Source organism: Hippoglossus stenolepis, chromosome 6 (assembly GCF_022539355.2).
Source record: "Hippoglossus stenolepis isolate QCI-W04-F060 chromosome 6, HSTE1.2, whole genome shotgun sequence".
NCBI lineage: Eukaryota > Metazoa > Chordata > Actinopteri > Pleuronectiformes > Pleuronectidae > Hippoglossus > Hippoglossus stenolepis.
In genome coordinates this window covers 18,660,053-18,674,987 of record NC_061488.1, presented here as the reverse complement: position 1 = coordinate 18,674,987, position 14,935 = coordinate 18,660,053, and the positions used below count along the sequence as shown (strand labels likewise).

The 14,935-nt window shown below is 41.0% G+C and overlaps 1 protein-coding gene across 2 annotated transcripts in view; it reads left to right on the top strand.

Annotated features, from left to right (window-relative positions):
- The window catches only part of sema3h (sema domain, immunoglobulin domain (Ig), short basic domain, secreted, (semaphorin) 3H), a 111,434-nt gene extending 97,452 nt beyond the window's left edge, over window positions 1-13,982 (top strand). The window contains exons 10-18 of one of the 2 annotated variants that reach the window (XM_035159213.2): window positions 3,089-3,233; window positions 3,350-3,439; window positions 3,744-3,873; window positions 4,009-4,097; window positions 4,532-4,573; window positions 5,388-5,542; window positions 6,104-6,165; window positions 6,779-6,921; window positions 7,669-13,982. In XM_035159213.2, coding sequence (XP_035015104.1) covers window positions 3,089-3,233; window positions 3,350-3,439; window positions 3,744-3,873; window positions 4,009-4,097; window positions 4,532-4,573; window positions 5,388-5,542; window positions 6,104-6,165; window positions 6,779-6,921; window positions 7,669-8,133 — 1,321 coding nt within the window. In that variant the 3' untranslated portion in view covers window positions 8,134-13,982. Of the gene's footprint in view, window positions 1-3,088; window positions 3,234-3,349; window positions 3,440-3,743; window positions 3,874-4,008; window positions 4,098-4,531; window positions 4,574-5,384; window positions 5,543-6,103; window positions 6,166-6,778; window positions 6,922-7,668 lie in introns of both variants that reach the window. The other variant, XM_035159212.2, reaches the window with a different exon arrangement.
- The last annotated feature ends 953 nt before the right edge of the window (window positions 13,983-14,935 follow it).

Here is a 14,935-nt window from a genome sequence, read left to right as displayed (position 1 = left end):
TATTGAAAGGCAGACATGAGAACATCTAAGCCATGATGTCAACACTCTGTGTGGGTGGGTGGGTGGGTGGCTATGGCTTAGGGGGTAGAGTGGTTGTCCTTCAACAGGAAGGTCATTGGTTCAATCTTCAGTCTTCCCCATCTGCATGTCGAAGTGTCCTTGGGCAAGAACCCCTAAATGGCCCCTCATAGATGTTGAATGCAGTAATTCGCTTTGGATATATGCGTCTGCCAAATGAAAGCGTAATGTAATGTAATGTAATGTGTGTGTGTGTGTGTGTGTGTGTTTGTGTGGATCTTGACTTGTATCATACTTTCCTCAGACACTCCAACCCTTTTGACTCAAACTCTCTCATTTCAGGACACAGCCCATAACATCTCTCTGACCTCAAGCTACTTTTAGACCTTGAGAAAAAGAAAGTCATCAAAGAAAAACGTACATAAGACAAAATGCAAAATAGATTTTACCAATATACGGCGGTCAAACCAGAAAGACTACATGCTGTGCAACTACAAACTTGATTAAAATCCATGACAAAACATGGAAAATATGAAGCAGCAGTGAACTGGGCTTTATTACAGTATGTATGCAATATGCTTTCTGTTAGTATCTGCAAAATAATAACTATCTAGAGTGAGAGACATTCATAACATAATCTGAAATACTTTATTGATCCCCAGGGAGAGGGAGAGAAAAAAGTCTTTGTTACATCTGGAACAGAGCAGTGACATGATAGAAGGCAGACAGACATTTAAACACAGAGAGAGGAACAGAAAACAGAATGCATGTTAAAGACAGACAACAGGTGAACAAAAACAGTCCACAGACAAAAGAACACAGGCACTGAATGAAAGTGGATAAAGAATATTAAGTGAGGGAAATCCAGAACAAATTAGCGAGTTGAGTAAAAGCCTGTAGTTTGTTATCTTCCACTCACTGACAGCACCACATGCTCTGAGAATAGTCCAGTTTCAGAGCTGGACACCAGCGCTCCACAGTAGCAGCAGAAGTATGACAACATTTGGCGTGGCCAAGCAGGGAGTTGGTTTGTTTTTGGGGTTTTGGAAAGTGTGCATGGAATCCGAGAGGGGATCAGACAGAAACCCAAAGCATCGCTCAGGGGTGGGGTCCCGACCACAGAAGTGCAGAGTGCAGAAAGGTCATTCCTTCTGAATGGAAACTTCTCTCTGGGCTGCGGTTATGATTTCACACATGTGACTTTTTTTTTTTTCTCTTGTCATGAAGCCAAAAGAGGATTTCTGCTTTTTTTATTTTTTTATTCATTGTCATATATCACATGCAATGTGTTAGACACAGCCGATTGGATTTCTTTTGCGACTGAGCCTTACTATTCTGAAGGTTGTTTTTTAGGTTTTGTCATTGCTTTTCATTGCTTTCATTCAATCATATTTCTTCTAATTTAATAAGGCATTTGCATATTCAAAAATAATAATGTTCTTTTGTGTGTTTTGGGTATTTTAAGCAACATTTAAGACTTGATCAATTATCAAAATATGGCGAGTTGTAAATTACACTGAATATTTCAAGGAGGCTTATGGTTGGGTTTTCAGTAACTACAACCTTGGTCTCCTTCTGTCCATGGAGGTCAATTTTTCCACCAATTCATAAATGGTCCTCAAACACTGGTAATAATATTCATACCATAATTTGAGCAATTGCTTTGGGGATTTCTGGTTAGTGAAAGGGGAAACTTGAAGACCCAAAACTTCTGGAAATAATACATTTAGACATTGTTTGACATTCTCTTAACTACTCTGTTCGCCTCGCAGCAAGAAGGTTCATGGTTTGAGTCGGATTCGAAGACATGCAGCTTATGTTAATTGTACAATCTAATTTGCCTGGAGATGAGAATGGTTGTTTGTCTCTGTATGTCAGCCCTGATCCACTGGCGACCCGTAAATGGCCTGTATTTCAAAAGTGCTTTTCCAGTCTTATCAACCACTCTTTACAGAACAAGAGCTTTACAGAACAAGTTGCATTCACCCTTTTACACTCACATTCATTCACACTGTATGCACAGCTGCCAGGGGCCATTTGGGCTCACCAAGGACTCTTTGGAATGCAGAGGTGAAAAGGACCCTCTCTACCTCCAGGTGTACCCTGCCTCTTGTCCAATGTCAGCCAATCCGTGATCCGTATAGATGATGGATCGCGGAATTTGTGGGCACTTTTGCATTGGAAAAAAGCTAAAAGGGCTCAATTAAAATCCAGCATAGTGAGTAGGAAAATGCTTCTTAAGAGAGAGCACTGAGAAACGTTTTTTGATGAAGTGAAAATATCAGCGACAGGAAATCTGAGGTTCATGAAATGTTGGCAGAAAAGGAAAGACTCCCATGTTTCTTACATGGGAGTCTCCATATGTTATTACAGGACGGTAACCTTCACTGCTCAGCTTCACATCATGTCAGTCACCAAAATTAGATTCTTTAGAGATGTTTGGAAGCGTTTGTTAACAAGTGAATCCAGATACTAGCAAACTATGTATTATTGTGTATATTTGTGTTAACACTGGATTTTATTTGGATGTAACTATCAGCAGTGTTGGCTTTGCAGAAGTTTTGCAGTTGTCATCAGAGATTCCTGATAAATCAGTCACAGTATTATTTTTACAACTCCACAGTATTTGTCAGCTGTCTAAACGGAGTGAAACCACTGTGTGACCATCACAATCGCAACACGGCCTGTCTATCTGTTCGGTTTCTAGCAGCTCTGCCCATTAAACAAGGCTGGAATCTTTAACTCTGACACACTTTGCCAAAAATGTAAACCATGACCTTAACTACAGTGGATGGGATATGTTGTGGTCAGGACTGATGTGCAAAAAGCAGAGTGTTCATCCAAGCTGAACTTTGGTTTGGAGCAGATTCAACGTGTGTTTGAGCTGAAAAGCCACAATGACTCAGAGCTCTTCATACAGTACATCACATCCTTCTTTAACTTACAGCTTAGAGACCATGGCAGCCATGCTCAGCCCATGCTCTTACTCATGAAGGCTGGATGAAGGTTGCTGTTAATGACTCCTCTCCTTCCTTCCTTCCTCCCTTCCTTCCTTCTTGTTTATCCTCAGTGATATTCTGAACGGTTCGGCTGTGTGCGTTTACCGGATGGAGGATGTCGTTCGGGCTTTTAAGGGAAATTTCTTACACAAGGAAGGGCCCCAGTATAAGTGGGCAGAGTTTACAGGCAAGGTGCCCTACCCACGACCAGGAACTGTAAGTTAAACTTCAAAACATCTTTCATTTGAAAAATCTTTCATTTGAATAAATTACACCATGTTTGGTGAATGTCTCCTTTTGACGTTTTTCTTCTCTCTTTACCTCTCTGCCAGTGTCCAAGCAGCACATATGGAAGCTACAGTTCGACCAGAGAGTATCCGGACGACGTCATCTTCTTCAGCAGGACACACCCGCTGCTGCAGGTTCGGCTAATGATTCACATTATTTAATAATAATAATATAATAGTAAACTTTATTTATATACCCCTTTTCAAAGCAAAGTAACAAAGTGCTTCATAAGACAAAGTTATAAGGGCAATTAAAAACACTTGTCACGTGATCGTTTATCAAAATAAGGGCAATAAACGGAAGAAAGGAAGAAAATAAAATATGGGTTACAAAAAAGCTATTGTATAGAAATCAGTGTTATAAGGTATAAGTCCATATCACAAATCCAGTAAAATCATGGGATGCATTGGTATGAAATTAAAAACTTTATTATTCTAGGAAAATGTGCTACCACTGGGAGAGCGCCCACTCCTGGTCAGAGTGGGTGTCCACTACAAGTTCAGCAAATTGCTGGTGGACAGAGTGGAGGCGGTGGACGGCACCTATGACGTTCTGTTCATCGGCACAGGTATGAGAGTGTGTGCAATGGACTCTTTCTCTAAGTTTTCAAAAGTTTAGGTCTGTGCTTTAACCCTGAGGGGAAATGTGATGTTTGTTTGTTTCACAGTAAAACTTTTTAAAAGTGATGTTTTTTTTGCTGCAGACTCTGGTCTGGTGCTGAAAGCCATCCATCTGCCCAGAGAACACGGTCAGAGTCATGAGGTCACTCTGGAGCAGCTCCAGGTCTTTCAGGTACAACAAACAAACACAGTGTTGTACCAGAGATTTTACTGCAAACCACTGTATCTTTGTTTCTGTACAATCTGAACATTGACTCACAGACATTTGAAACGTACTCTTAGTTTTTTATCAGTTAGATTATCGAGTAGTAATGCAGAGTAGACTTCAAGTCAGTCTGCACTTAAAACAGCATGACAGCTTAAGGTTTAATTAATTAATTAACCTGTATCAGCAGCAAACTGTTCATTCCATACAAAATTAATACAAATAATAAAAGAAAACTTATTAATCATTACATATGATATCTATCTATCTATCTATCTATCTATCTATCTATCTATCTATCTATCTATCTATCTATCTATCTATCTATCTATCTATCTATCTATCTATCTATCTATTGTTAAGTTTTAAACTTAATGTGTTTGCTTCTCTCTCGTTCACAGCACAAATCACCTGTAACAGCCATGACACTCTCAAAGAAAAAGGTAACAGATGAAAAGAGATGGAGACAAAAACTCTCTTTGAAACTTCCATATTCTCACACACACACACGCACACGCACACACACTCGCACGCACGTATGTACGCATGCACATGAGCACACACACACACAACATCACACTTATCACTCACATCTCCACCTTATATCTCCAAGGACAGCTTCATCACCAGTTGCTATGGTTACCCCACCTCAGTCAGAGCAGTAATGAAGAGATGCTACACACACACACACACACACACACACACACACACACACACACACACACACACACTCACAGAAATACACCTTGCATTATTAAAATTGTCTGGGTTTCACACAAACACACCAAAAAGCTTAAAAGCTTCAAGATAAAAAGTACATTTGTTTCTTTCTCCCCTTCCCTCTTTCTTTCTCTCTCTATCTGACACTCACACACACACACACACACACACACACACACACACACACACACACACACACACACACACACACACACACACACACACACACACACACACACACACACACACACAATCAGGCCACACTGACATTGTTACACTGAGTTAGATGTGTGACTCAGAGGTTGAGGATGAATCTGTTGCTATTGATTGTCAGTTTGTCTCTTTTATTTTGGGATAAAACTAAATACCCCCTTTTCTCTCATGGCTCTCTATTTAACTCTTCTCCTCCCCCCTACTCTTTGCTGCTTCCATTCCTCCTTCCCTCTTCCTCAACCATCCTTCACTCCCTTTTCCAACCATCTTTGTTCCTATGACTCAATTTATCTTTGTCTCCTCCTCCTCCTCCACCTCCAGCAGTGGTTGTTTGTGGGCTCCAGGGAGGGTGTGTCCCAGCTCGCCCTGTACCAGTGTGAGTTGTACGGTCAGGCGTGCGCCGAGTGCTGCCTGGCCAGAGATCCCTACTGCACCTGGGACGGACACGCCTGCAGCCCCTACATGCCCACTGTGCGCAGGTATAGTGAATTACTACAGATCTGCTCGGAACCATATGCCGTTTACTGGAAATCACTGACAACTTCCTTTTTTTCCCTCTGCATAACAAACATGTGGATTTGATCCTCTTAAATCAGGTTTAAACCAAAATAGTTTATAGTTTGAAACACGGCCAAAGCTACATCTCAATTACATCTTTCAGATCTTTCTGATTAAAGTTTAGGTATTTTTTCCAATTGAACAACACTTTCCATGAAATGCGCAGTTGCCAATGCTTTTTGGGGAACTTTTCCTCAGTGCCACCGTCCACTCACCATAAGCCAAGATCTCAACTGCCGCACAAAATCTAATAACATTTAAAAGCTCAATTGGCATTAAATTCGTGAAGTAAATTGATTCTCCCAAGTAGATTTAATTACCCGTGATCTTTTCTGCACCACAACATTCAGGACAAACTTTGCCACACTCCTGTTGTTTTCATTTGGTTCCATGTAACACTTCTCTGTTACAGGATGTAATTGCATTGCTTGGTGACCTGAAGGTTGAAATTCTTTCTTAAGCTTATTACGTTTTCTCCACAGGAGGAATGCTCGTCATTTAGGGGAGGAAGAGGATCCACTCACTCAGTGTGTCAGACAAGGAGGTGAGGAACCAATACACTGTTCAACATGTTTGTTCACTGATACTTTACTGATACTTTGCAAAGTAACAGCATCAAAGTAAGTTTTATTTGAAATAGCTGAGAAGTAGAGAACATAAAAACTCTACAACTTAAAACATACTCATACTAAATGCCTAATAAATAGTTAAGTATATACATTCCACCCATCCATTGTCTTCCTCTTGTCTGGGCTCGGGTTGCAAAGGTAGCCGGCCAAGTAGGGTATCCCAGACATCCTTCTCCCTGGCCACGCTTTCCAGCTGTTCCTTGGGGATCCCTTGGTTTTCCCAGGCCAGTTGGGATATATAATCAGTAACTCACGCCAATACAACTGAATTAACTTTTTGACCATGAATTCTATATCAAAGAAAATATAACAAAACGACAGAAACAATAATCTTTTGGCAAAAGAGAGCAAACACATTTAAACCTAAAAAAAACAAAAAACCTTTTAGGTTAAATGACAACACGCCAACAAATGGGCAGAACTATCATACTTTATCAGGGTTGAACAAAAAATTCCTTGTTTCTGTTGTTGTCTCTGTTGGATACACAGTTAACCAAGCTGTCACATCTTCTTCTCACTGTCTCTCAGCCGTGCTGCAGGTGGAGGCGGAGCAGAGGGTGATGATGGTTGCTGAGGGTAACAGCACCTACCTGGAGTGTCTCCCTCGATCCAGACATGCTGCTGTTACCTGGTACAAACAGGCTGGAGAGAACAGTCCTGAACTAAACCAGGTACTTTTTTTTATTTGTGTTTTAAACTTTTTAAATATTAAAACAGAATATAAATACAGGAGAATCTTATAGGTACATGATGTAACTTTGTGAAACTTTTTCTAACATCTTTAGAGGAAATATGCACCTAAATATATCTTGAGGCGGAGAGGTGCTGTCAAAGGCTTCTGTGACTCATTGAGCAGCTTGCCACCAGCGCAGAGATATTCTTGATATGTTTTTCTTTCCATTCTAACCAACCAGAGAAGGCCAAAGTCAGGGTTGGGAGCTCACAGCTGTCAATCATTGTATAAACGTGCTTCTGGTCAACTGCTCCTCTCGCACTGAGGCTTAACACTAAATGCCTTCATGGTTGACTCACATGTTAGCAAGTTGCTGAGACAGCGAACATGATGAGGATCCCGGTGCAGGGCTGGGCCAGGACCGTCTGCCTTCAAGGCTGCTCTGTGGCCTCGCTCCTGGGTGGAGTGTACCAGGGTTAGGGAGAGGGAGCTGAGTGGTTTGCTAGCATGATTCCTACAGCTTGTATATTGTAGTTTTGAGTTTGTCCAACACTTGAATGTTCAGATACCATCCTCAGCGCTAGAATAAATATCAATGTGATAAGAACTCCCATCCACTAACATGGAGGAGGCAGGGTTTATGGCCTATAATGCAGCCAGCCACCAGGTGGTGATCAAGACGCTCTGCCAAATATAAGCACTGGGTGTAGCACTCATCATTCATCTAATCTGTCTCCTTACTCAGGTGGTAACAGGTGACCAGCTGGTGGTTATCGAGCGGGGTGTTCTGATTCGTCGAGCCGAGCTGTCTCACGGCGGTGTCTACCACTGCCAGGTGGAGGAGCATGGCTACCACTGGACCGCCGTCACTGTTCGTCTCGCCGTCTGGAGCTCCTCTGCCAACCACCTCTTCGCTTCCTGGTCCAGCTCATCCTATCAGAGCAGGGGACCCAAGCCCTGGTACGAGGAGGTGATGGCGCTGATTCACCCGGGAAATCTCGGCCAGCACTGCAAGGCCCTGGGATACCGCCCCCCGCGCAACCACCGTCGTCATGGTGACATGATGGTGGAGCCAAACAAGGAGAAAGAAAGAGGAGAAAGGCACAAGCACGGGGGAGGACGCGGAGGAGGAGGAGGAGCAGGGGGAGGAAGAGCAGCAGGGAGGAAGAGCAGGAGCAAGCCTCAGCAGAGGGCGCCAAGAAGCGCCTGAATGTTTCGCGGAGCAGGAGGGAGGATTTCCAGTGACGCGCACACATTTATGTTACATATACATGAATACACACACATACATAGACACATGTACACATGTACACACGCACACACACACTTAACTTAATACACTTAGACACACACATACTGTATGTACAGAGACTACGTCACGAGCATGCACTTACCTACAAATAAAAATGGCATCTTTTCATTACTTTTCATAACTTTCAAACTAAGCTACACAAAGAACTGAAGTATGTACAGGAGGATGTGAACAGCAAAGACTGTTTGACCTGGACAAAGACTTTGTTAATACAGAAGAAAAGTAGATTACACATAGAGGTTGCGAAGCATGCTGAATGAAGGATGAGCAGCATGTCCAGATCACTCAGTTTGACTGACTCGGTCTCGTGGCAAGGACGTGTAAAAGGAATGCTTTGAATTTACATTCTCTACAGAAAAATACATAAAATAGGAGTCTTAATCCAGAAGTTTTGCATTTGAAAAAAATATCATCCAACCCATATGAAATGATTGCTGTCTTAAAGGACCACCAGTTTTCTGAATGTTTTTGCCCATTAATTACAAATCACATAATGTCAATTATGCTCCAAAACACTGGTTTCCATTGATTTTCATGTGCAGAAACTTGAAAAATGCATAATTTTGGTTAAAGGTCATTTAATTGCAGTTGCAAGAAGCATTTTTCCAACTTTCTGTTGTGTTGAGCTCAAATTTCAAATATACTCCATCCGTCAATGGAGAACTGAGGCTACATCCATACTACTTTGTTATCAGCTCTGCGACGGATACGCCTGGTGTCCACACTTCTCAAGAGTTGGAGAGTCTGGCTCACTTTTATTTTGAAATTTTAAGCGCTGCCTTGTAATCTGAATGGGCAGAAACTGAGATGTCTGAAAACATTGACATAGATGCTTGCAACCGCTTGCTGACCGGGTCTTTTCGGTTAAACATATTTGCTAATTTGTCAGGCTTCTATCACATGACCCCCTTCTGTAAGAAAACAACTGGCATTAGCCTCGGCTACCAGCGTAGAACGCAACATGGATAATCAATTACAAGTGTTGTGGACCCTGTTGTCTTTACTAACAGCTAATGTGCAGTTAAATTCTGTATTTTGCAATGATACAACTGCTGACATGTGTAGGAGACGAGCTACTTTTCAAGCAATCTATGTTCACTGGCATATGTTCACAGATGTATGCCCAGTGTACATAGATTGTGGTCATGTTATATGCGTTTTCAGGAGTATTAGTATGGACAAGCATTAAAACTGATTCAGAGTCAAAACACTTTGCGGACAGAGATCGTTTTACTGTTTTTAAACAAAAAAGTAGTTGTATGGATGTAGCCTGAAAATCGGCTGCTCACAAGCAGCATTGTTGAGATACATTATTGAAATATATATAAAATCTCAGTTTGTTGTGGAAAACTATCAGCAGTGATTGATAATTAAAGGGCTAAAATCTTCAGACTTAAATTATTAGCTATAAATGTAATGTAATGTAAACAGAGCAGCAACTTTGAAAAAGTGATGATTTAGATTGTGAATAGCACTGAATTTGGATATGTAACAGTTTAACATAAAGTCCCTTCAGCAATTCACCTAAAACGAGAGCCTTTTTTGGTTTGTTGAGATAGGCGGAGTCTGACCACAAGATTACTGACCGCGACCATAAAGATGAAAGGCAGCGACTGCTTTGATGAGGTTGCAGATCTACTTTCCCAGGTCGTTAGTGTTGTGTGTTGCTGCCGTGCAAACGCACCACAGGAGAAGTTTCCATTATGTTCTCCTCTGTGTTTGGTTCAGTCCATAGCTGCACTTATTTTATGCCACGCAGCAAAAAGCTGTTCAGCACAGGTGTGGTGAGCCAAATAAAGGTGGATGTGGTGTGTTTTATAATGTCAGAAAAAATGCTCAGTCCTATTTTGAGTATTGGTTTGTTTCATCAGTGTACAGATGTAAGAAACATGTTCAGGTTTATTTTCTGTGCAACAAAAGTAACGTCTGCACATCATGTCCAGTCTACAGAGAAATCTACACATCTTAGTTTTTGCTACTTGAGTTTCTGAAACAAAATTATGTCGCTGCTAATGTATGAGGCACAATCAGGCCTTTATAGTAACTCAATAAAAGTCATAATCAGACTGAGCTCTTTGAGACATTTTTGGCAAACCACAAAGTACTGTTTTGATTGGTAATATTCAAAATAGCAGTTTAAGATAAGATAAGAGATAAGACTTTATTAATCCGGAAGGAAATTCTTGTGCCAGCTTGATCCAAGATTACAGTACAGAACAATATAAAGTAGAACACAGTAAAAAAGATTCAAACAAGTACAACCTGAATATTTTGTGGCTCTGTTTCTATTGGACAAAATATTTTTATGTTATTAAGGTGGTGACGATTAACTCCACTGAATCGTCAAAAAAGATTTCCAGTCATGTTGGATACAACATGGACAAGAGAACACTGTTTGAAAATGGACCTAACTTTGAACTGAACTGCGACAAGACTCTGTACAGATCATGCATGTTTCTCAAACTACGGCTCAGGGCCAAAAATGGGCCGAGTGTGACTTTGAAGAAGTGGAGTGATCCGTTGCTCCTCCTGCAGCTCCAGCTGGTAAAGACATGTTGCTGTAAATGATGAAGTGGGCCACTGTGTAATAAAGAAGCCATCATCATTATACAAAGTTGGACCATGAGAAAGTGCTTAACATCAAGAGGATCTGTGCGACTTCACTGACTTTGCAAAGCAGTAAATTGTGATTTGTTCTTAATGTTAAAATGTTAAACATCACAACTTGTTCTAAGTCTATTTAACTTTCTGCCTATTTATTTGTTAATTAATCTGGAGTGAAAATCCTTGTTTCGCACATTGTGAGTCAGGTTTTTGGGGAAACGCTTCAAGCTCTCCTTCAGGTTTCAAGACTTATTTAACGAGTGTGTTTGTTGGTCTTTGTATACTGTAATCTTTTTTTCCTTTGCGTTTTCTTTTTACTAGATTTCCATAGAATCTTGCCCATCTCACAGACCTTAAAAAGTAAAGACTAATTTGAATGGAGGCTGCAGAAACTAAAAGTGTATTTACGTCTCGGAGTATCCGATATATACGATAAGCTGATATGGTGATAGTTCTGTTGTTCACAGACTGTATTAGAGATGAACATATCGAATGCTTCTGACGTTTATTGGTTGACATGAGAGGATGGAGTTGGACGAAGAGAAAGCCAGACAGCCTGAGTGAATTAAAACTTAAAACTTTATTTTGTATGCTTTACTGGAAAAAGATGCATTTATATGCTTGGTTAAGTCCAATAATTACAGCCTCTCGTATTTTCGTATATATTTAGTTTCATCCCACAATGATGATGCTGAGCACGCAATCGTGCCTATATTAAATCTATATGACCTCAGTTCCTTTGCTCATCTGGCTTCACGCGTGTGTATGTAGCCTTGTTTTACTATGTTTGTGGGGTTTGGAAGAAAGAAACCCACTATACTTGGGGTCCAAAAGCTTTGTGGGGACCAACTTGCTGGACGCTTCATGCCTGTTTGAGGGTTGACTTTTTAGTGTGAGGGATAAGGACTAAAATTAGGTTGAAATTAGGATTAAACGTTCAGTTGGGATGGTTAAGGTTAGGGTAAGGAGGGGATGTTGTTAGGGAATGTGCAGAGTGTGTGTGTGCGTGCAACATGCGTCTATATGTCTTTGTGTATGTTTGAAATTTGTGGGATCGGAGTGAGAGGGTCTGAAGCCCAGCCGTTCAGAGCTCTGGAGCAATGGATCTGAGACACTTGATGCAGAAAGCAAAATAAACCAAAATGACTCCGAGCAGTGAGAGTCTGCAGAGCATTAACATGGGCTTGGCTTCTTGGCGTCTTGGCTTTGCCCACATGAAAGAGCTAACCAGTGCTGAGCTGGTTCTGTATGAGAGTGTTTCAGGAAAGAGAAAAAAAATAGGGTTTATGGGGAAGAATGTGAGTCTGAGGTGCTGTTGGAAGTGTGAAATATGTCAGATATAGCCTCGTCTCAAAAATGAAAGGGTGCATGTGGGCGAACGTGAAGCGAGCAGCGTGATCCAAATGAATTCAAGATTTGGCGTGTTCCCGTGCTGCTGTCAAGTACATCATTTAGAGCAAATACAAGTAAACACATCTTTCGTGGTGTTAACAGCAGATACTGAGTGTTTTGCACTTCAGACAGGCGTGCTGCCTTTAGTGTCCCTGGGATACACTGTTAATGTTGACAGCTAAATGAGCATCCACTGATGAACTGAGTTGTAAAATTTGTTAAATTCATAAAAAAATTATTTAAAAAATATTTGTTGTTATATCTTGTTGAAACACACTTTCTGTCCATATATACCACATAAATAGCTAAGGTGTAGTGGTAAATAAAAAAATCTTTACAGTTTACAGTTCAACATTTAAGGAAATACATTTAATCGCTCTCCTGCTGAGTTTAAGGGTGTTTTTCAAACCTCAAAGTCCAGACCAAGGTCTTACATTTGATCCGGTTAGTTGTGGCTTCACATTGTAATTAAGGGAGTGGACATAACTTTATTATAAAGCCATTTTCAGACTTGTCCTGCGGAGGATCTCCGGAGAATTCGGTCCGGACTTTTTCCGCAGTTTTTCTTTCACACATGCACAACACAGTGGGTGATTCTCTGCACAGACGTGTTCACAACGGCAACAAATTCTCCACAGGATTCACCTATGACGTTCTGAAGCTACTGTATTGTCATGACGATATTATTACCAGCGCCACAAACTTCAAGTGCAGTGACACTAGTTCAAATGAACGTCCTCGTCATTCAAACGTTATATCCTCAGAGGTGAAGACTAAGCAATACAGTGAGCCTGCGTAACTGTGATTTAACTTCCTCTATTATTTAACTCTGTCTCAACCTCCTGCAATTGGTTCAAAACTTCGAACTGTCCAAACATTGTTTTGTCACTGCAAAAGATCCAAACCACAGTTCAGTTCGATGCAGAACGAGAACACCTCTCTAAGTCTGACTAAAGTTTGGTCCGTTGATCTGGATTTCAAGGCACCTTTCACACCTATTATTTTGGTTCACACTAAACTGAAAAGTCTGAGGGGCTAAACTTACAAGTAGGTGTAGGCGGAAGGCGCCCTCAGATGAGTAGATATAGACACTCACACCACCAATGATAGGTGATAGGTATGATGTTGATTTGTCCTCAGGCAACTTGTGTTGTGTAGGCTGTGCAAAGATTTCGACAATCGCTGCTTACCACAACACACGCTCTCAGGCCAACAAGCCAAATGTGATGCGTTAGCTCGCAAACCTCCATGTGGCCTGTGAGAAGACGCCAACGTTGATTTGATTTGGAGCACGCTGCCTGTTCAAGATTTAGTTTTTCTGTCGCATAAAAATGAACCAGATGTAACAACAATCTCAAAAATGATATAAATAATCAGGTTTGTTGAAATTCCAGCTTGTGAATATTGTTTATATAGGATTGTTTAAAGTGTATATATATGTGTGTGTGTGTGTGTCGATTCAAACACCACATGTACAGGAGGCTGAACTCACAACATTTTAACGGTGGACCATTTAAGTTTAGTGATTCACTTAAAGACGTGGTGCAGAGCTGCTCCTCATTCATTACGATGGCCTCATGTGTTTCATTTTGTTATGCTGTATTTACATCTCAGCGCCAATATTAGTCTGTGATTTTCCACAATGTCTTCTCTGCAGACAGAATGAAACTGTCATCAAATGATTTCCTCTCTTGTGTGCAGACTTTGTTTTCCTCTCAGTAAATATGTATTGGTCTGCTCTCAAAATGTAATGTTTGTTTTGTGATTTATTGTGCCTTTCACAAATCCACACACTGTACACACAAAGTCAAGTGAAACAAACATAGTGGCTTACTGCGGGATGCTAAGTTCTTCCACTATGGAGCTATTGGAACAGGTGCGACCTCCTCAAAGAAGTATGTAACGGACTGATAGTCACAGTTTCAATTGCCAGAATAAGGCCCAGCATGTTCAAGGGTACTGTACATCAGGGCTGTCAGTTTTTCCAAAAATGTGGTACCTCCTCAGCTGAGCCCACGGATTTGTTTTAAGGCAGTTACATAGTACAAAGGCGACAAACTTCACCTGTGATTGATGCTTTGCCATCTACAGTTTACACCCCAAAATACTTCAGCTTCTCAGATGCCGCTGGTGTCATGATTGTCGGCTCAGGACGGCTTTGCTTGCGAGCAGCTTCCATTTTTGTGGCTAACCAACGTAACAATACTTGTTTACTTGACTGATAGGTCAAGCTGTCAGAGATTTGTCACGCACATTGTCCATCACTGCCTTCATTCCAAGACACTAACATACCATTCAAGACCAAACCACCATTCATCTCTGTGACCACGTCATTTTTTTCATTAAATTTCAAACTACTGGTTTGTTTAGCTGAAGCATTCCAATCGTTTCGCATAACCAGCATCAAATCATCATTATTCTTATTTACTCTCCAAAATGTTGCGGTAACGAGGGGGTCAGCGATACTTAACTGTTTTGAACTGCTGTGTATGTACCATGTAAATATGTATTGGTCTGCTCTCAAGGGAGTCTATAAAAACATTAATGTTGGGAAATGCACCAAATATTTCAACAGAACACAAACAAGCACTCAGCATGAGACGACAGAATGACTCATCTACCGTTCTACTTTTTTCTCACAGCTCATACAACCAAAAAGTCTGCTCCTAAAAGTGACTTTTATGTGTAATGAGAGGTTTATGTG